Source organism: Opisthorchis viverrini (genome assembly GCF_000715545.1).
Source record: "Opisthorchis viverrini unplaced genomic scaffold opera_v5_379, whole genome shotgun sequence".
NCBI lineage: Eukaryota > Metazoa > Platyhelminthes > Trematoda > Opisthorchiida > Opisthorchiidae > Opisthorchis > Opisthorchis viverrini.
Genome location: NW_008752040.1, coordinates 155,347 through 178,291, shown reverse-complemented (window position 1 = coordinate 178,291; position 22,945 = coordinate 155,347). Strand labels below are relative to the sequence as shown.

General features: G+C 43.5%; 2 protein-coding genes across 2 annotated transcripts; one reads left to right on the top strand and one right to left on the bottom strand.

Moving 5' to 3' along the window:
- Positions 1 to 556: 556 nt before the first annotated feature.
- Positions 557 to 20,695, top strand: T265_10566 (hypothetical protein; the record flags this gene model as incomplete). Its single annotated transcript, XM_009176974.1, has 2 exons — positions 557 to 629; positions 20,589 to 20,695. 2 exons carry the CDS (start codon positions 557 to 559, stop codon positions 20,693 to 20,695), a joined length of 180 nt encoding a protein of 59 aa, XP_009175238.1.
- Positions 12,708 to 22,152, bottom strand: T265_10565 (hypothetical protein; the record flags this gene model as incomplete). The annotated part of the gene is made up of 6 exons (XM_009176973.1): positions 12,708 to 12,942; positions 15,117 to 15,262; positions 16,262 to 16,469; positions 18,135 to 18,237; positions 21,903 to 22,032; positions 22,078 to 22,152. The coding sequence occupies 6 exons, from the start codon at positions 22,150 to 22,152 to the stop codon at positions 12,708 to 12,710; spliced, it is 897 nt and encodes a 298-aa protein (XP_009175237.1).
- Between the last annotated feature and the right edge of the window lie 793 nt (positions 22,153 to 22,945).

Below are 22,945 nucleotides of genomic sequence, written 5' to 3'. Positions count from 1 at the left end.
TGTACTATCTGGACCACCTGGCAGGTTCATTTTCAATTTTTCATATCGACTTGTCATTTTCTTACCCTCCCTACTTATGTATAGTATATTACTAATTCCAGTAAATATTGAAGTACACATCTCAGTGCGATTTTTTGTATGCCCTTGTGTTGTCTACTTATTTTATATATCGGGGGCGCTATGACTATTTAGTTGATTCATAGCAGCGCTTTACGGGTTGAATGGTCGGTTTGTGTTGCACATCTTTTGCGCAGAAAACCCCGCACTCCATTTTACGACGGAATTAAGAACTGGTCACCATTATCGAAGCTAAAAATGGTCACACGCGTCTTTTCAAGGAGGATAGACACACCAAATATTTCAAATGATCCAAACGTCACAGGGTATTTGTTCACTCGATGGCCGCCTCGTTGCCAGCGATTCTTCAGTCTAGGTTATACAACTTTTATTGCTGGTTGGTTCTCTGGCGGTGCCTGGGTTTTCAGAAGTCCGGCGGAAATCAGGGCACACCTACAAAGTTAGAACAGTTGTAGATACACTACTGGCTCCCAAAAAGATGGGACCCGTCGGTCCGGCGTCTTATTCCTATGCGATAACCATCCCAGCAGAAACTGGTTGGCGGGCTTACGGTAATTCTTAGTTTTTCATGCTCCCAGTTCCAACGACGGCTAGTTCATATTCGGAAATCCGAAGCGGATCATCAATGTGCAAACTGTATTGCTTCCTTAGACGTCTGGTACAACCGTAACGCCATGTGGTGTTGGTGTGCAGGTGAATGCGTTTTGCATCTCGCAGTCTAATATCTTTGAGATTGATAATGTACAGGTGTCAGTCAGATATAGTTCCTCTGTTTCCTTAAGCAGAGTGAATGGGTTCATGCAAATGATCGGTGGTGCGCGGGCATTGTGTTCTTCTTAGTCCTCGGGTGATTACCAAAGCATTGTGTTGTTTTGTGTGTTTAGCGCATGGGTTTTTAGGCTTGTTTAGAGAGAGGGTAAGCGCTTCAGTAAGTTTTCCAGCCATAAGCTTCTAAAGGTAGTTATGGTGCAACACTTCCATGTGACGACCATCACGTGACTGCCTCTGGGCTTGGTGCCACTAGGGTAATCTGGATTGTTGGCTATGAAGTGTCGTGAGGAGACTATGACTTGGTGAGTGCTACATGGGGAAAATGGGCTCCTGATAGACACGACGCTGATCAATCGCTGTGCCAACCATTCGACGGTCACAAGGAGCTAATGAGCTGTGCAATACTGTGGNTCACAAGGAGGAGCTGTGCAATACTGTGGATAGCACTTGACTATACAGGGGCTAGGTGAGTGAACTCTAGCAAGTACCAAAGCCGATAGACTAGGCCAGTGAGATCAACGCAAGATCCAACAGCCTCCATAAAGTTTCTGACGCCCTCCGATCAGCTAGGAATGCACCCTTGAGTAGAAGCAGTGTGGTGAGCGGATGTCGCGTATACAACAGATTCCATTTGGATCCACAATCGTGTCCCAGTTGTGTTGGCGATGGAAATCGGCAACCCAAGATATTTTGGGTGCTGACTCATCATATGAGAGGAAGTCACTGTAAACCAAGGTGCAAGGCTCCAGCTCCTACATCTTGGTTTGCGAGGTTAGGGGAGAATGTAACCTTAGCCACTTGTTAAAGACAACGGTCTAGTAAGCTTATTACTTGTTTGCTTTGTTTATAGCGAGAACTCAGTTGGCTGCGTAACAGCCATATCTGCCAGGACCGCAAACTATGTACGTGTATCGCCAGGGTTGCCCCTCCAGGGAGAAGGCATTTACAAACGTGATTCAGTTGGCTGTTCTTTCCGGGAAAAAAAACCGTCCAGCTGTAGCACCCTTCCGGCACCTAACTGCCGTGCCACTCGAAGGTTGCACGAGGACTGGGATACTGCCAGGTTGCCCTAGCCTAGACAGGGGAAGTCGAGAGGCAGAGGTCGGGTTCGAATCACGGGCCTTCCGGTCAGTAAATTCGCGCTCTAACCATTTGGACCATCTCGCCCCGGTTGGCTGTTATGAGCTTTCATGCTTCGGTACCAAGTCAGGAACCGACTGTCCCCCGATCATTTATCGCCTACATATGGCTAGGCGGAAAGAGCGTTGTGAGGCGTACTGCTCTCACGCATACGGTCTATATGGCCCAACTAGCGTAGCTGACCGGTCCAGCACGAGGCGGTGTTTTTCTTAAAACCCTGCGTCACTTAATGCTTTGAGGGCGTTTTTTATATCCGAAAGCAGCGACCACGTCTTTGATTCATAGAGTGGCTGATAGATATCACATCGGCGTTACAGATGTCACCGTCCATAGCTTCCAGATCTGGGGAGGGATTTCGTCTTTCGCCAGCCTGCCGGGACTTATTCACCTGCTCAGATGGATGACTTTATCTGTGAGTACGAGGTTTGGGCTTGATCCGTCTCGGCGTTGCAGTAATAGCCTACAACCTTTGGATGTGCAGCGCACGCTGTATTATGCAGCAGGATTATTTAGGTTTGGGATCTACATTCCAAGGGGTCCGATCCAAAATATCAGCATCAGCATACACACTGTCTTTGAGAGAATGTCTGGGGGTATTTCGTTTCCAAGTCGGATAAGACCCAGGTAGGCCATCGATCGTTCAGGAAGTGCAGCATTTTCTGATGCTACTGGTCGTGGTCCACTCAGGCGAGGGCTGATGGTAGACCCATGCTTGTCGATGAGAATAGTCCTATTGTGCCTTTGTTAGGGATAGGGAGTCTAGAAAGTACCTACTGCATTGTCAGACACTCCCATAGTTTCTGACTATCGACAGAGTCAGTAGCAACCTCCAAACTAGGCAAAATTGCAATTGTCGGTGCAATGAAGGGCATTGTCAAAGGAAGGTATCATCGACGCACTTCCAGTAGGACGTAACCCAACTTGGTTCTGGTGACTTTGGCCCTGCCGATGATACGTCAACCTGCGCATGATGATGACAGACGGTGCTAACGCTTGTACTTTTGAGACTAGTGGATCAGAGCGACTGAAATTGGATGCGGTTTCTCTTTGCGAATGATTCCTCGGTTTTTGCGGTCTTTTATCCACATTTTTGCAACTTTCACACACAAGGTCGTGTGCGCGTAGCTAGAGGTTCTCGATCCAAGGTGATAAGGTGGATGGGCTTCCCGACCTCTCTGCCAATGACGGAAGTTCCCATTTTGGTTTCCAGAGTCGAAACTGTTTCTGTCGCTTTCAGTATATCGTTCATTTTCCCACTTATTGTCGATAATCGACTAAGGGTTACGCTGTGCATGGACCGAGTGACAACCATAATCGCCACCATCACTGCTTCTACAGACGGCAACATCTGTTTCACCACCGAAGAATACGTCATTTGGCTTAAAGGACGCCCTGGTGTGTGGGGAATAGAAAAAACTGAGGGCGGTAAGGGGGCTGTTCGCTAATGCAACACAAATATTCCCAGCGTTTACGCCACCAGTGGTTGATTGGATAACCTGGGTAGAAACTTGGGACACGTATTCAATTAACGTCAGCTCACCGCTATATCTCGTAACCTCTCTAATTAATCATGGAGAGGGTCACGCGAACCCTGTCCTTGATGGCGACCACAGCATCTACTGCCAAGCCATTCAAATAAAGCATTAGCAGTAGTATTGCTTTCTTGCTTTTTGTTCCGTTTGTCCCTTGAAGGCTTCAAGGTTTGTTGTAAATGCTATCCGTAGTGGTGCCTTCAGCATGCCACACATCGGGTCAGCTGTTTGGACCTCGACCCAAGTTTCATACTTGGATTTGTTGACCAAAGCTTAGCACCCAGTCGGAATCAGTGGCATGGCACTAGTCAGCTGCCTGTCGGGGTCTGACACATTAGCCGGATTTTCCGGCTGCTTCCATGCCTTCTGACCAATTTACGTTTCGCCCTGCGGCTCGATTACTGTTCTGCTACCTGGCCTTTCAAAGCATTATTCGTTTTTTGACGCTGCATTGGCATGTATAACATCCGGTCACCGCAGAATTGTTCATCACGCGTCCGAAAAGCCCATGACAACTCTGCGAATCCGCTGGCATCACCTAATAAACCTGTGGTTTTAAGATTTTAAGTGAAAGAGCTCTAGATGTCGGCAGTGAAGCATCAGTGCCAACACTGATGTTGCTGTCTTTGATGATGATGATGATGATGATGATGATGATGACGATGATGATCTAGATGTCGTATTTTGCTGCCATATGGTAAGATGCTGTACAGTGTAATATCCAATATCCCTTTTTGGAGCACGGTGACAGCCTTTTCGACTGGTGGTGCAGATTGGCAAACGTGATTGGCCTTCGGGATTTGTGGTGTACATCTTTTGTCTGTCCTAACCTTCAACTGTCACCACTTCCACAATAATTTAAAGGCTCCATGGTTTCCACCGATTCGCCCTGAGTTCGGTGACAGCCTTTTCGACTGGTGGTGCAGATAGATTGGCAAGATTGGCCTTCGGTATTTGTGGTGTACATCTTTTGTCTGTCCTAACCTTCAACTGTCACCACTTCCACAATAATTTAAAGGCTCCATGGTTTCCACCGATTCGCCCTGAGTTCGAAAAGGAGTTCAGAGACCAAGTCTTGAACCTACACTTGGTAAAAAAACGCACACAAGAGGACGAACTGCAAGACACAGAAAACCCTTTAGAGTTTGCCTTATCGTGCCTCAAATGACAAGTTTGAGCCAAAAGGGTGTGGATAGGTATATAGTACTTGCTAATTTTAGGCAAGCCTTTGGAATGCTCTTGCTTATCACACCGTCGAGACACGTTTGTTTGAGAGTTGCCTTAGTGTACCGACCTCAGTTAGATAATAGCCTAGAATTGTATACCGCGTGTCCATAAATAGAAACGCGCCATGTAGATCCTGATGAGTTCAATTAACCATCCCCTGTATGTCTGGGCTGGTCTTGGAGCGTGAATGTAGCCCAAACGAAGTTTAGACTTTATGTATTTTCGATTCAGTTTCACACTGATTTCTGCGTAGTGCCGATCGAAAATCTAGGGCTCTGAGGACATTGCCGCTGTGCTACTGAATTGGAACACAAGTAACCAGATTCAGGTTTCTTGGTTGGAAAGTCGCTCAGTCTTCTCGAAATCTTCAACTTGAACAGCTTCAAGCTCGTGAGTTTGCTCAATTTATTCTATTTAGCATTGCATCCATAGGTTCCAACGGTCCATAAGCCAGGCGCAGGCTAATTCTTTTTATTATTATACGCTTTGTAATTTAGAAACCTCACTTTGGAAATCACCACTATTCAGTCTGATGTGGTCTACCACCCCGAAAACATGAGTTTGGTTGCCTGTTTGTTTCCAGATGATCAGGGGGGTTACAACATAGCGAGTAGTTGTCCGATCACACATTGGATACGCTAGCACCATTCGACTGTATGAGAGTGTCACATCTATCACCCATGCGCGGTACCTCTGGTTTCCCACTGGAAGACAACAGGTTGTAAGTTGGCTAAGTTTGCCGGTTCCAGGCTTGCAGCTTTTTTGCCTATTCATGGTCTGTAATCGGGGAGTATTGTCAACTCAAGTAGCATAGGTGGTCAGTGTTTTTCCCTAAGCTAGGCAATTTACTTGTAAAGGTTTCTTCAGTTGAGGTGGTATCAGTGTGTCGTTGGGCAGCAGTCCGTCAGTGGTTGTGCGCACACAATATTTCAACACCTGTGTTGATGTCAATCGTGATGACGAAGGTCTAGGTGATGTTGGATGATTGCCTCGATTTCGTTTTAGTTGCCCTTGCAGACGTATTCGTCAAGGAGCCTTGTCGTCAGTCATGTGAAATTTTCTAGACGCCTTGATTACTTGGTTTCTACTTATAACTGGTCTTAGACGTGATATCAACTGAATTCCATTTAACCTTTGTATGTGGTGATTGAACACCTAGTCCTTTCTTTACTCGTATTACTCGTTACCCGGGCAGACTTTACCGCTGGGTGCGTACGACATTGGACGATTCTTTATTGATTAATTGGGTTAAAGTTGATCCTAGGTTATCGTTCCATGGGTTTGGCCATCCAGTCAACAAACTCTGGGATCTGCTTGCTTTCTGACGTCTCATAATTAATTACCACTAATGTAGAGGCGTTTTAGGGTCCTTTATATTGGAAGTCGTGGATCACCGCAACATGTAGTCTGTCAGTCTACCCGCTGTTCAGTTTGCTAAACTATCGAAACTTTCACTATCCAACCTGGCCAGCTTTCACTTCACCCATACCAATCACAAGCCGTAAGGTGTTGACATTTAGTATGCTCCCTCCCATCGAGTTATGTTGACGGCACTGTTTTTTTGCCTCAAAATCTTGAGAATAAATCCCAAGTCTGTGAATCCAACGGCAGTTTGGCTTTCCTAAGTGCCTCGATGACTAGGCCCTCCAGACCTAGCGTGTTGGCCTAGATCTTCATTTCGTCAGCTTTGCATCTATCTTTCCAAAATTATTTCAGCTACTAACGGGAAAGCATCTCCTGAAACGGATGGTCGTTATATAATTTGAGGCTAGGCCGTCACATTCACTGAGTTGTGCCATCCCTGAAATGGGGTTGTCATGTTTTTGCCGTTCATAAGTCACCACACGAGAGAAGCCATCAGCTTACTGTCAAACCTGGCCGGTGGCAAATCTGAGGCTAGTCTGAGCACCAAGGGAGTGCGCATTCTAGAGTATTCGACTGGCCTCATCCAATCTCTCTGCCTCACAGGCTTTACCAGTTCTCTTTTAATTACGATGAAACCCCTCGCAGAAAGAGGTGACCCTCTAAAATGGTTGGTATGAGCTATCCAGATACAACTAAACACAGTACAATCCACTTATTACCACAGTGTGAACAGGTCACTCGTGTGTTACCTAAAGTTCACCCTCAATCCTCTTGCACGATTCGGACTCTCTAGACTTCAAGTACTTGGCTAGGTCATGTTGATCCACATTAGACCGAGTTTGTGTGCACGGAAGTCATTCACCGAAACATCGTGACTACTCTTGAAGTGACATTACCTATCAAAACAGTTTTCAAATCAGTTGCCACATTTTGTGAACGTTTTGAATCCGCGACCAATGAAGGTGATTGTAATGCCGACAAATCGTTTCTTCTTGATGTGCTAATGCAATTGGTTGGTGATTCGCTTGCTCTATTATTCTTTTCGAAACAGAGCTTGCATAACCTGAAAAGAGGAGCTTCTCGTCCTCCAGAAGTGGAAAATGGGGGTGAATGTAGGGCCCTCCATGAAAGTCCCTAGGGATATAGGTTAACCTGATCTGTTCCAGTTATCGGACACCGTAATCAACAATGAGGAGTTTCTCGCCCATTTGCTAACAGCATCGATAACTTGACGAAACATTCTCACAATGGTGCCCCAGGTGATACACCTTCATCCCAGGCTTGCATTACTTACATTACAAGAGCTCCTGGTGTATCAGGTTCCACACAGGAGTGTCTGTTCACATAGAATGACTCCTTGTGAATACTGACTGCGCTCACACTTCACTTTGTTTTATCGCGGTTATTTTGTTTTTGCATAAACTGGCCTAGTGATTTTTTTTATCGCGATAGCCGAATTACTGCTAATTGAGGCAAATTTGGCGCATACAATCACCCAATCTTTGATCTGTTGATGTTTGCTGTGAGCGAGCTACAGGTTCAGTTTGTCAACATCAACTTTGGTGGTATTGAACCGTGTATTGATTTGTCGGGACTGGTGGGTGAGGTTCAGGAATGCCTGAATAAACGTACCTTTCTACTGTATTCAGTTAATCAAGACACTCAAAGTCTGAGAATTCGCAGTGGAATAAGGTTGAAAACTTACCATGAATAATAATAATGATTACCGGCGGGTGTTCTGCATCGTCAGATTAGTTACTTCTCTCCTACTTCCCTCCTAATAAGGAAGGATTCCCCTTGTTGAAGAGTGTTCAGCTGCCTGATAATCATTCTTCGGGGGTATTGTCAGTTCCAATGGAGGGGTTCTCTTGGAGTCAACACCGTTCTTCCCAAGAAGTGTTGGTAGTGGTATTCATTGCACGTATCCATTGTGTGCAGGCTCTTTCTACTGAAATTGCGTTTTTTTGCTGCAAATGGGGCAGCGTGAATGAATCTGTTTTCAAAAAAGCTTGATATGCTCACTCGACTGGTTTACTTGACCAATGAGACTCCAATGTGAAGTTGAGGTAGAAACCAACGTCTATAAGATTTCGAGACTTGGACCCCTGTATTTGCCTGACTTACAATGTAGTATGACGAAGTGGCAGGACCTTATTTACTTGTGTACTGATTTATCTAACACTGGGTTCGTCATCCAAGCCCATTTCTTACCACCATGACTTGCCAGAAATTGGACATATTGGGAATGCCTTAATTTAACCTTTGGTATCAATTGTTCTCGATTCGATTTACTAAGACAAATAAAGTGCGGAAGGAACCACTTCGTAATGTTTCTACCTTCGCAGCACATTTAACCCAGTCTTGAGTTAACGCGCAACTACATCAAGACACGTTGTTTAGTTAAGTCCAATCATACGCATAAACCGCAGCAAGTGTGACATTGCTGTCAAGCGCTTCTTAGCGCACACTGTCGGCCTGTATCGAATGTTAGAGCCTCCAAGAACCTCGATAATAACGCTCGTCGCAGCATCGTATTATATATGAGGCTGATGTCATCTAGTCTAGTAACCCATGGTGACTCAATCGCTCATTCGCTGGCGCTATTCCATCACCTCTAATATATTCCTGCTCTCTCATTATCCGGTGATTGAAGCTGCAGCAGTTGGAATCAACGTACCCTTGTGCATGGATTAAAGCTGATAAACTGAACTGAACCGATGGCGATGCGGTTTCATCACTTGTTCGTCTAATGCATTTATTCGGTAATCAGATAGAGAGACGCTCAGGAAACCTTTATCCAATGATTATGTCCTTTCGTTTCAAAACGTTTTCACCACAAATGTAGATGAAGCGATTGACGCAATGTGATGTCGAGAGAAAAAATTGGGAGTGGTTTATCAGCACAAGAGGCTTGGGTCGACTTGTATGATATGTCCTCTCCAGAATGGCTTTCGTTTTTACTTTTTCAATTTTATGAAAATATTTCGCTAAGGTTGTAGTTTCAAATAGGTCATCATTCTTGAAGCATTGGACTTTAGTTGCTTCCGGAAACGCACCGTGCTGTAACGCTCTGGAATTGTTTCATTACAGGGTTATTGACAGTAGTGTGCTCCTGTGACAGGATGTATCGAGTGGCTGTTTAGTTTACTGAAAAAATGACCTCCTAACAAGGCATCATTTTAGCTCACCGTGTAAACCTCCTGCTGCCTCGAAAACATCATTTGGTAAAAAGGACTAGCTAGTGCTCCATCGGACTGAATATCTTTGTCACAAGTGCACTTGGTTGTTCAGTGCGTTCGAATGGGATTAGTTGGTTTCAATGACGAGCTCACATAGCATAGGCAAAAGGCTGCTCCTCTACCGCAATGAAGGTTAATACGACCCTGAGAGGAAGCCCCTTGCTTTTCGGATGTTCTCCATACGCAGTATTTGGATGGGATAGTCCACTCCAATTTTCTAAGGATTCAGGAATGACGGGTATGCGCATTTATTGGGCACGTATCGTATGAACCACCGGTATTCTCTGGTCAAGTACGGTCTACGCCGCTTATGACAACTCTCTCCAGTCACTAAAATTTCGCGTTGTTGGGCTGATAAGCACGCAGTTGCTTCATGACCGCCTTTTGCAGGTTGCTGCCTCCAAAAGTACACACAGTACAAGGTCACAATCCACGTAATGAGTTCAGTGCTTAGGTTTGTTTCCAAGCCCTGTCAGGCCACTTTGTTTGTAAACCCTAATCCATGTTTGAACAATGAAGTTGGTCAGCACAGAAATGAACGATCAAGTTCTCTCAGAGCCTCTGCAACGAGCATTGTGGCCAAGAGTAGTTCATAAAGAATGGACAGTAAAGTTCAGGAATGTCTTTTCTAGCCTGAGGTACTATATGTTGTAAATCAGCAGTGGTGTTTCCACCAGGCGGCACTTAAAATATTCCACAGATATAATGGTGTCGTTTCCTCCAGAGAATCTATCGCAGGGAGTTTGTAAGATATTGAGATTTCAAGTTAATTTTATCACTGGTAGGCCTAAAACATTCAAAATTTGTAGGCGACGAGAACAGCATTCAGAATGCCAAGGTCACGTTAACTTCTCACGCTTATGTCTTCTGGCTGTTCTTGTGGAATGGATAAAGATGACCTGATGTTTCAGCTGTCATTTTCGTCACCTTCAACTGTGAGGTCGGATGCGATGAGTTTAGGGTTCGCAAGGACAATGCCATACGAAATATGATGCTTAATTCGCCCAAACCTGGTTTTGTCAAGTAAATCCTGCCATGTTGAAGTGCACCCCGGTCACCCGTTTGAGGCGACGCGGCTGTTTCCATAGGCACAGTCTTTTCAGGAGCATCACAGTTTGGTGCAGTGGGTATGTGGAAGTCAGTGAGAACTACTTCGAATTTAAGGTGGTCGGAGAGGGTGAATACGATGTCGATCAGCCGTTCTACGGAAACGTACACGGACCAATTAATAATGACAGCATTTTGTCTACCATTCGTGGCCGTCAAGTGTTTCACTGATAGAATAGATCAGAGTGAGATTTGCTTGTGATGTACAGGGACAGGATAGTAGGCACTTGTTTAGCAAATCATATTTTTTCACGCTAATGTGAACAACTCCAGCAAAAGTCGGGAATTGCCATGTAAGTTTCGTGGTTCCTTTTTTGTGACTGATGACAGTAATACTGGAAAGGGTTAGTTCGGTGTCCCTAGTTTTGTCACTGGTTACGGGCTCCAAATGATTTGGGAAATTACGATCTCAAAAAAAAGGATAACATGGATGTTGACTTAGTTCAACTTTTCGTCTGCGGCACCGTATCAAAGGTGATGGCGGCGAAACATGACTTCTTTTCTGTCTGTTGCTTTTTTCCTTACTTATGACTTCCAATGTTAAAGCTGTTGATTTCGTTATTTCTTGCACTCCTTCCCTTTGTGAAATTGCGGATTTGGGTTGGTTATTTCTGTGGTTCTCATGTTCAACCTTTTAAAAGCATCTGGCACGGCAGACCTGACCGTGGCTAAATTAGTCATGAGGTGGTTTCGTACTGAAAGACCGGATGATAAACTGATCCAAGACAAATGTCTGTAGCGACGTGGTTTTTTAGAATAGGTTTGCACTCCCTTACCTACTTGACTGAACGTCAGAAAACTGTTATCTTGCTACGATCAGTATAATTTCTTTCTCTGTCTCATTCTCCCTTTATCCTTTATATTTCACGAACGGGCAAAATGGTTTTGTTTTCACACCAGCCATCATTATTCCAAATAATATGCAGCAAACCTTTGGTAAATGATTAAACTTAGTCACTTTTGGGAGTGCAACTTACACAAAAAGCCAACTTCCTGGCTAAGACCGAATCGATGCTTTCCACGCGATTTGGATCTGAAAGTGTTGGTTTTTGAGGGATCAGACCTAACTTCACACTGGATCGATTTCCCTTCTAACAATAGAAATCTTGTTTCACTGCAGCAGGATGTCTTCAACCAGTTGAAGCAGAAAAACTTTCAAGAAGTGCTTGATTTCTGTCTGCATAAACCACTAAGCTTTACGTACCTAGAGTCCTCAGAAGGTAAATCCGAGCAATTTAAAATGGATCCAGCTTATACTAAGTGAAAAACCCAAATGTCCCATTACTCGTAATCATTTACGACATTAGTAGAATTGGCATCCACGTTTCTCTCATTCGTACAGGCCTCCAATCTTGGCACGATGATTCTTTTTAGTCCCTAATTAGAGGTGGAAGAGCTGCACTCTAGCTTCACCGTTTTCATCTAAATTGTCGGGACAGTCCAAAGGTCGTCGTGTTTGAGGCGTCAGATAAATCAGTTACATCGTTCAAAGTGCAAACATGTTCACCTGTTCAGACGTGACAAGGGGGCTTCGTCAATAGTGCGCTCCACACACCAAATATGAAAAGTTCCAATGTCAGCATGGCCAAGTATATCGAGGTGATAAGCACTAAAAGATAACGAGTCCACTGTTCCCTTTTTTTAATGCTGGCTATGCCTTATTATCCTTCTCGTGACATTAAGATGTCTACTCATTCTAGGAAGATGTGAATTCAAAAGCCTCATACCATTAGGCAGCATGGTTAACATCGAAAAATTGACCGGCGTGCTCAGGTTAACCGCACGTGTCACCATGGATTCTATTAACACAACTCTAGCGTAAAAACTCCCGATTTCAAGAAACAAATACTGTTCGTCTCAGCAGTTATTGAAATTCCTTCCGCACCAAATGCAGTTTGTAATCCTGACACTCAAACTCGGTTTCTTCTGGATTATCAGTCCGATAGTTTCAATTGAAAGTTGTCATATCATCTGAATCGATAAACTCACTTGTATTAACGGCTGCACAGCATTTTTTGGATCCTGAATTTTCAGTTGGGGTTAAATTTATTACTATTAATAACGTGAGTATACTCTGACTCATTTGATGTGTCTGCATAAATTTGTCAAACGCAAAGCGTGAAGCACTAGTGAGCATTATAGTAGATATGAGAAGAGTAAACGCTAAAATTTTCGAGAAATACACTCAGTTGCAAATCAATAAGGTTTCCACGAGAGACTCAACTGAATCTCTCGTTTATGGTAGTCTTCAACTGAATATGCTGCACTCAGGCCGCCTCATATCATAAACGGGAGATTCAGTTGAGTCTCGTGAAAAACTGATTTGCAAATTAGTGTATTTATCGAAAACAGTACAATTTGGATTCAAGTAGAACATAAGGTTTGACGGAAACTCGGGGAATGCCCCTACCTGATGAGCCCCAAGAAGGGCGAAACCGGTTGTGGGTTGTTGAAGGATTTTCAGCAACCTCGTGAATAGTTTCCTTTGTGAAAAATAAGCACTACAATTTCGGAATTTATTCGTCCTCCTTCCCAGTAAGCTCTACTTTCTGGGGACCATCGTTCAATGATCCGGCTGAACAAATCGGTCATCGATGGTCCAGAATCGCTGGGAAGAGCCGCGAAGTAGAGCAGACACACTTCTCATGAGAGACATACATAAAATCTAGCTCTCATATACTGTTGTAAAAACTGTTGGATAGGGTTTGCAAACACTTGTAAGCAACAGAAGGACGTGCAGTTATACATAATCAGCAAGCCTTCTTGTGATATTTGCTTCCTGTTGTGATACTGATAGTTTACTAGGGATGGACAATTCCGTGGTTAGTGACCGTTTTGGAGGTAAATCAGTTGATTCCACTACGTTGTTTACTGCTTGACGAATCTACCAACTAGCTTTGTCTGTACGTGCAGTACTGAAGTGGTTATAGCTTGCCAATGCGTTCACATGAGTCGTCACCACTAACTCGCACAGGAAGTATTCAATTCACTACGATTGCAGCTACACATGGTGCCACTGGGTGATAATGAAGTCAACTTTAGACCCGATATGAATTGGGATCTGCGACGAAAACTGAAAGCGAATAATTGACGTTTACTATAACGACGTTTGTCTGTTACAAACGGAAAAATGAGTGGTAGATTTAGGGTTTTTAGACACGCAAGATGTCTCCACTGAACTCCAGCCAGACTGATTCGAACATTCAGTTTTGGTTGGATGGAGGGACTGAAAACTTGGCACCATTTTTAAATGTATCATTCAAGGAGCTGCTAGATGGGAATATTCAAAAGGTAACATTCCGCAAAATGGCATAGAATGGTCGACATAGTAAAAGTACCTGAGTTTTCCAAGTGGGGGACGTATTACCCTCCGCCACCTGACACCCATGACAAGAACATTAGGCAAGTCGGACACATTAGAGATAGAAAAACGAAATGTGCACGGGATCCTCGCGCTATACAAAGATCATTTCAAATCATTTATCAGAAAACTATGAAAAGGGAAAGGAGTTGCTTTTGACGTTCAAACGGGCTACTGTTTGTGAACCATTAAAACAGCCGATGAAGGTAGCAGAACCTACTACTAGACAGAACCAGTGTTGGCCTTCAAGAGAACGTTGGTATTGGTCCTACGTATCAATCATGTTCTATCTTTACCATCCTCAACTTGGTGTATCTACTTTTTAGCTTGGTATTAACTTTTCATTTTGGAAAACATTGCGTCGACTACCGAGGAGAATACGCAAACCCTCGCCCCTCAATAGGCTGAAACGGTTTTCCCATATCCCCACATATTCTGAATTACTGAACAACTTGAGGGTGCTAAGGAAATATATTCACATCTGTGCGCTGCAACTTATTTGAAGCGATTTTCGTGTTTTCAGTTGAACTCGATGATGATGTTGATGATGATGAGTCACTCGTTCGTCCAGTACCGTAATACCTGGTACATTGTAGCAAACAAGCACGAAACAACATCGTGTGTCTCTTAGTGTGTCTATAATTTCATACCTTAATAATAACTATAACACGTTCGATAAATAATTCAAGCATTCTCCCATTACTGACCTTTGGAATGTCTGCTGGCTTGTGTATGCACTGATGTGGCGAACATCACTTCCAAACGCATAATACCTGACCGCCCCTCCTCTATCGCGGGCTACCAAGCTGTGTTTTGAGGGTGTGAGATTTGAACTAGGACGCATTCGAACCGATGTTTAGTCAGATAAGCTCCATGGGTATGCATACAAACATACAATATTGAAAATAGACAGCTAAAAATAACAGGCTTTAACCAGGCTGACTATGTGTACCCGGTTTGTGGGTGTGTTCGTGTCCATACAGGCATGTATTCGCAACTAAACGTTTCGTTCAGGTCAACGTTGCCTTGGGCCTTACTGTATACACCACGTGTCCCTTGGGAAGATACTTTATCGTTTGGTATAAGAAAGTTGGGACAGGGGTTGGAAATGAAGCAACAAATTTCATTGATCAGGCATCAGGCCCGAAGAGAATTCGCTGTGCGTCGATGTATAAAAACACAAACAAAACTGCTCTCGCATCCCGGTTGTCACTGCATAATGTCCGTATATATGGTATTCATTATCCGTATACAACTGGAAAGTATACAGTTCTAAAATGGCTCGAATTGACTCACTCGTTTCCGACTAGATTTGGTAAGCCACTGTGAATAGTTTTCAGCAGTTTCGGTGTTGGAAGCTGAGGGTGATCAACCGACGATTGAGAATGTGAATTCCTTTTAATCACTTTGCAAATATGAATGCCCTGCGCTGTTTGTTGAGTCTGAAAAAAATCTGAGTTGCAAAATTTCCCTGCTGCCTTTAGTCATATCCAAATCATCAGTATCTAGTTTCATTTATCTCAGTTCTTCTTCCGGTTCAACTTCTTATACAATGGAAATACTTATCCGCACCGTATAGCATTCATCCTAAATGAGCATTGTCACATCCTCTTTTGCTCGATGTGGCGGCTTTCAGACTAACTGTTTGCCTAAATGACTCGTCGAACGCTAATTCGGATATTGTTCATTCGTTCATACTGTTTTAAGTGTTCTTTGCAGATAGAGACTTATGACAAGAATTTCTCAAAACATCATATGTAGGTTCCTGAATTTTCGGACCATTGAGACGCATCAGTCTGCTCTGCGACCCAATAGGCGGTCACGGTACTCAAAAATCCAATCTGAGGCATTAATTTTCAGGGTCGAAAGCACTTTTCAACAATTTCAACCCTATTGCTGGCTGGAGCCTAGAAATTTTTGCGTCCTGTTGACCTCGAAACAACTTCCTCAACTGCTGGAAGCTGGTGCATAACTACCAGTTGTATCTGATCTAGCTTACAGTATTTGTGCTGTTCACAAACGATTATATTCCTCCGCTTTCCCAGGCTTCTTGAATTAGAGACCAAACAGAGAGGCGCTCACTTGAGCCAAACCAGTGATGGCCTGGAAAGCAACTGATCAGCGCTGTAGAGGCAAGCGCCACATACACTCCTCTTGAAAATTTGCCTTGACATATCTAGTGAAATAATTCTCCATGGCAGTCATACTTAATATCGGGTTAGTCAAACTAGATGCAGAACATTTTTCCGGAGAGCTCATAAAGTATCGTCCCTTGTTTGGGGGTTCTGAGAATAAGATTGTCGACAGACTACGCAATGACAACCAGCGGTTGAACCTTCGAGGTCACTTTTGTAGTAGAATGGCCAAAGGGCTGTCGAACACTTTATTTCTGAAGATGAAGGGCGAGATGGCCCAAGGGGTTAGAGCACGAATTTCCTGACCGGAAGGTCCGTGGTTCGAACCCGACCTCTGCCTCTCGACTTCCCCTGTCTAGGCTTGGGCAACTTGGCAGTATTCCAGCCCCAGCTTCCTTTGGATGGCACAACAACTAGGCACTGAAAGAGTGCTACAGCTGAACGCTTTTTTCTGAAGATGGGTAACCGTTCAGCAAGAAATTGGAAAACATTATCGGTACATTTTAAAGGAAAGCTGGTAAACAATCAGAAGGACCCGAACTAAGAGCTGATGGTATGGATTGTGAGAAACGGCGTGGAAGTTGGCGGTCTCACAAGTCTTTTGCGTACCGTATGTAGACCGCTTAGGTACTTACAGGAACTAGTGGCAGCATCCACTATTACTGCTGGCCATGAGCCACCCTATATTGAGTTACTCGGGCTTTTGGAGATATGAGCGCCAACTGCTAATGGTCTTAGTGGCAAAATGAAGTGAAACCCGAATCGTCACCACTCGAGAGGCGCTGTTTTAAAATCCCGAACCACCAAAAACCTCACTCTAATTGAGTAAAAAATGTTTTCAGTACAACAGACGCAAGATTTCCAGCAATGTGGCAGCATTACCGAACGGCACCCAGAACTCAACGCCAATGAGTTTCCACGAACACAAGAGACTTTTGTTGTTTCGAACCTAATCATTCAGCCTACTAATGTAAGGTGGTTGTACGGTGCAATATGCTTAGTTGTCTAGATCAGCGTCTCACACTGATATATTAACTAAACGAAGCCGACAAGTTCGATTTTGCACAAGGTCCCTTACAGGCTACTTAGTGCAACAGTGGATCTTGTAAGCCTTATGTTACCCTCAATGCCTCTACAACTGTTCAGAATGTAGACTGACGCTGGAAAGATTAACAAGATAAAATGTAATTCTATGGCAAGGCAAAGGATACACCACTGACCGCACTGAGTACTTGCAAAAAGTGTATGAGTTATATCAATTGAAGATACAGTAGCTACCGCTACAGTTTAACTAAGTACCGGTGTCTACATGATATATTGATCACACAGTTCCATGCTGATCTTGCCATTGGACGTGGGTTTATTTAATAGACAAATAGAGCAATCGAGCTGTGGTACATTCGGAGTAGTGAACTATTATTCACCAAGGACCCATCTTTTTGGCTTGTAAGGGAGCCATTAGACGGCGAGCCAGCAAAGACTACACGTATTAGCTCTCAAGGTGCACAATGAAAGACTATAGCTTAAAGTCTATGAATGAAAATTTTAGAGGGTGAGCTTCATCAGTCACGCACTCTACCGATGGTTGAGAAGTATTCAAGACTATCTAATGTACAGCAGTGAAGCATCGCTGTTGAACACTGATGTCATGCTGTCGATGACGAGGATGATGATGAAAACTATCAAATTTTTAGTGAGACTAATGCGGGTATAGCTAGCAGTGAAGATCGCTGTTGAACACTGATGTCATGCTGTCGATGACGAGGATGATGATGAAAACTATCAAATTTTTAGTGAGACTAATGCGGGTATAGCTGATCACTTATTGATAACTTGTGGATGATCGTTCAGGACTCAGAGTTGTTCTGTCTATCCAAGTCGTCAGTGACCCTTGATTTCAAAGGATACAGATCCACTGTGTTCAGTGCGTATTCTGAGGGATTAAAGGAGCTAGTCTAGAACCTTCGTATTACCTTACTTGGGAGTGGACTTGATCTTTGCAATAGAATTCACTAGAAGCGCTATCCAAGATGTTCAAACAAGATCTGATTGAATAAACCAAATCGGTGTACCATTCAATGTCCAGTCTTTGAGTTGGGGCACAAACTCGGAAGTGATGGATTTGCTGACCAAATATACATTACGGGAAACGTACTTCTCATGTGTCCCATAGGCTTACAACTCATTCAGTTCTCTGACTCCAATTTTTTCATCAGTAACGGGTCGGTTATGGAACAGTGACCCTTTCAAAGGATACAGATCCACTGTGTTCAGTGCGTATTCTGAGGGATTAAAGGAGCTAGTCTAGAACCTTCGTATTACCTTACTTGGGAGTGGACTTGATCTTTGCAATAGAATTCACTAGAAGCGCTATCCAAGATGTTCAAACAAGATCTGATTGAATAAACCAAATCGGTGTACCATTCAATGTCCAGTCTTTGAGTTGGGGCACAAACTCGGAAGTGATGGATTTGCTGACCAAACATACATTACGGGAAACGTACTTCTCATGTGTCCCATAGGCTTACAACTCATTCAGTTCTCTGACTCCAATTTTTTCATCAGTAACGGGTCGGTTATGGAAACTGTGTGCTAAGAGGAGGACGTGATACAGGCTTACCCACAACTAATGTCTGCTTCATATTTCCTACAGGAAGGAAACATTTGGGTACTCCAAGAATGTATCTGCTAAAATTTCGGGACACTTGTGATGAGGACGTGCTGACTCAAGCTGTATGCTGTGGTACTTGTTTTATGGCTGAAAGCACTGGTAACATGGTTTAGTTTGATAAGCGAATAGCTCGCCTCCTCAGCACTGCCGTTCCAGCTTACACGCAAGTGGACCGAAAAATAAATCAAAATTTCTGAATACTTTTGGCGACAACTGAGTTGCTTGATAAACTTTTGCTTGGCAAAAGTGGCAAATAGATAGGAAAAACCGTAGATTTGAGCCAAGGTCCACGCAATTTACAGCCGCTTTCTGGCGATTCCAGTCGGCCGTCATCCAGTTTCCGACAACCACTACCAGTAGATTGACGTACTTTGTCCAGTGAACTTGTGAAACACCCACACAGTGCGTAGCACTATGCACACTTCATTGAGTTTTGCGTCAGAGAGACAATAAAACGAATGACCGGGCAGCCACACATGTCTACATCGACTGGCGTATGGCGTGCAATTTTCTTGATCAAGCCTTGTGTCCTGAACGTTATAGATTCATTCGGGTTGCACTGATATGAATAATTAACCACGTCTTTAAGCCATACGATGCAATCGGAAACGGTTGGTTAAAAGACAGTGCTTGGAGAACTAGAACAAGCATCTCACTACCTTGAAACTTGCTCTATCGATCCTAATCAGCCTCTTGCGTTGGATGTGTCACGTGGTCCTGCAATGTGAAATATCCTGCATGATGATCGAGAAAAAGTTTTCCACATTGAGTTTTCTGCTAAAGCAGTGAGCAAACAAAGTACAACCGTCTGGCGTCCTGGAAGGCAGCATAGCAGCCCAAGCCTTGGTCCATAAGGCAGCTTTACACAATCAACTAAGTAGCAACGCCCAGAACGCTGAATTACACTTAGCAGTCCGGGTGGGGTATTTTGAACTTAGCAGCAGGATCTAGGGTACATCAGACTGACCGGTTCTTGTTTCCTTTTATATGGCGATATCCGAAAACTAGTCTGCTCTATAGTGTCTTCGATATGGTCACCCTAGTGAACTAGTAACTTCATCATGATGTTCTCGGTTCTAGTGTCACTCTATTTTAACTTCATTGTAGACATATCGGATGTCTGTGCACTGTTCAAGAAAGCGACGCATCCTCAAGAAACTTAAGAGACGTTAAGGGTTCATTAAGGAACTACGGAGCCGATAAAACCGGCGAATGGAGAACCGAAGAGTTCACTGATTTATTGAACAGGACTTTACAAATTCCACGAATATCTCTATTACGTCTTCTTCTTTATCCAGTCAGGCGAGTGTCAGCCATCCTGTCAACTACATCCACGAATACTGGAATGGTTTTGACAATGAAGTAGACACATATTAACCTAAATCATATAACATAAAATTGTTAATAAAAAAGCCATAAAATAGGACCACCAGCACACTGGTTACAGCCTCACTTTATTTCCAGAACTCATAGTTTGATCCATGTGCTCGTGGAGAAGTTTAACATGTAGGAGGAGGAAGCCTCTTGTAAATCAGTCTGCTACAAAAAAAGTGTACACTTGACAGTGCGGTTGTTCATGAGCGGCGCGTTACGACGTCTACTGGGGACAGAGTTTTGTAGCTTAATTTTACTCACACGCTTGTAGTCAAAACAAGATCGATCAATTTCGGTAACTCTGAATTTGGTTATGGGGTCACTGACCCTACTCGAACTCATTTTCCTGCACGTTCGTCAGAGTTATGAAAAATTTCGTGCATGTTGCTGATGTAATCGGGTCAAGTTGTTCAGCATTCAGCATACAACTAAAATACCCTTACACATAAATAAACCATCATGCTGTGCTATGCCGTTTTATTTTTCGACGTCACCAAATGATTTACCGCACACATCAGCATCGAAATAATAAAAAGTGAAATATAGCACGAGAGAGATAACTAACCCATCTACGTTTTTGTCTTTCAGGTATTCTAACAGAATTCTGTCGAACAAAATCGCTTTCCCCATTAGCCATGATTACATTTATCGTTTGTGAGTGTCCTGACCCCAACCCGGAACGCGCAGTCGTGTGATGGAATAAACACTACGTTTCCACTTATTCGTCAAACCGTTCAAAGTTGATTGTTTACTCTGCAATCGATTCCTTTGTTTCTTTGTTCGAATCTAAAAAAACGCCAAATGGATAATGAGTGCTAAGTTTAGAAGAACAACAACATTGTACTTTATTTTCTGGGTTCCGGAAGTGGAACAAGATCACGATAATCGACCTACTCGATTAAACTGCATAGCAATCGATAATTGCTGACAACGTCCAAGACAGTACGAAGTGTTGTTATTTAACTAGATGTGTGGGTGTGTACGATGATGCAGCGCTAAAAAACTATCGTGACCGGAAACAATTTAGCATGTAATTCGATACTTTCAAAGAAATACAAAATCTCTCATTGGTCACTGGGATTTTGTCCGTCGTCGAGCATTCAGATCCAACTCCCTTTCCCCGTAATCTGCTAGATGGAAAGCTGTATGGAAAATCCAAAGAATAATGAAGCGGGCGAAATATACTCATTTGCATACAAATTTGGTTTTGACGGGGGACTAATCTGGAACACAGCTTCGCATAAACGAGAGATTCAGCCGGGGTCCAGGTTAGTCTACTGTCAAAGCAGATGAGTGAATTTCGCTAATCTCGTGCAGTTTGGGTTCAAGCAGAAACTCACGGAATGCGCTTACCCGATGAGCCCCGGAAAGGCCGAAACTGGTCGTGGGCTGTAAAAGTGTTTTCAACAACCTTATGAGTAGTGCATAATGTCTATACAAGAAGGAAACGTTCTTTATCAGTAAGCTGAAAGCAATTCTTCACGCTGAGTGAACTTCTAATGAACCCTCAAAAGGTTTGTTTGTTTGTAGAGTAAGTGCATTACATGCTCACACAAATCTGGTGGAACAAAGGGTACACTTACATTCGAGCATTCAAAATGGCAAGGCAGATTTTCTAGACACAAATTATTATTTGCAGGTGTCTGAGAACTCTAACGGCCACATCAGGCAAGGCCCGTCACATAAGCGTTTTCTTCACATTCTTGTCAACCTTGTGTTCTATTTGAACTCTAACTTCTGCGCAACTGACGGTCTATGTTGATTTACACATTACGTTCTTGTTAACAATTGTCTCACCTACATCTATCGCCTATGGTATTTTCTCGAAGAGTATACAGTAAACTCACATATAGTGAATGGCGTCAAAGCAATATTCTCCAATATGTTGAATACCATGCTAACTGGAATATGCGGCGATCTTCATGCACAGCGTAAAGTGGAAGAATAACACAAACGATTCATTTGAGCTTTTCGTTAACAAACAATCTAAGTAGTGAGTGAATATATTTGAAGAAGTGCGAACAATTTGGGTCTAAGTAGAAAGAAAGGTTGACGGAAACGCAAGGAGCGCTCCTACCTGATGAGCCCCAAGAAGAGCAAACCTGGTAATGAACTGCGCAAGAGTTTTCAAGAGTTTGTGAGTAGTGCTCATTATTCAGGCCGAACTTAGAAACATCCATTGCCCATAGATACGCCTGGTGAAGACTCTGCATTCAGAGCGTTTTATTCTGAACAGTCTTACTGTTGTCCTGGTTTTATCACTCTGGTGAGTCCACTATAGAGGGAGGATAAGCTGCAGTGGACTCGAGTTTCGCTCTTACTAGAGCTCGTTGGCATTGCATTCGCTCTGGTAACACATGGATACGAGTGGTCTTTCGAACGTCTCGAGTGACCGTCGATCGATTGGTTTCAAACTTAGGTGGCTCCACGGACACTTGAAAGCTTCTGGGTATTTTATTTACTCTATAGGGTGATTCGTGCGATACGCACTGCCTGTAGTTCCCAATAAGGATGGAACAGTTGCGCACTGTTTTTCGGCCTTTCGGATTAGCAAGACATCAATTACAGAAAGAAATATCGACTGAACACTTCCAAAATCTCCACACGCCACCAAAAAGGCTTTTCTTGGTTGCAGGCGGTCGCCAAATATGTGGGACTAGTGACATCATCAAAAGTTAAACACGTTCGCCTGTTCAGACGTGATAATTCCGGTGAATGCAACATGGGGAGGTGCAGTAGTGTCGAAACGCTATTCACGCATTTCACATGTTCGAAGTTCCACGCTCTCCCTGACCATGACTTGCTCTACTAACTAGCTGAAGCAAGGTGAGAAACTCAAGTTCCTTGAATCAACCCTACTGTTTATCGCGTATTCATCAGATAAGACTACTTTCAATACGAAAGTGATGTTAATTCAATTCCTACAAATCCCGTGACCATCAACG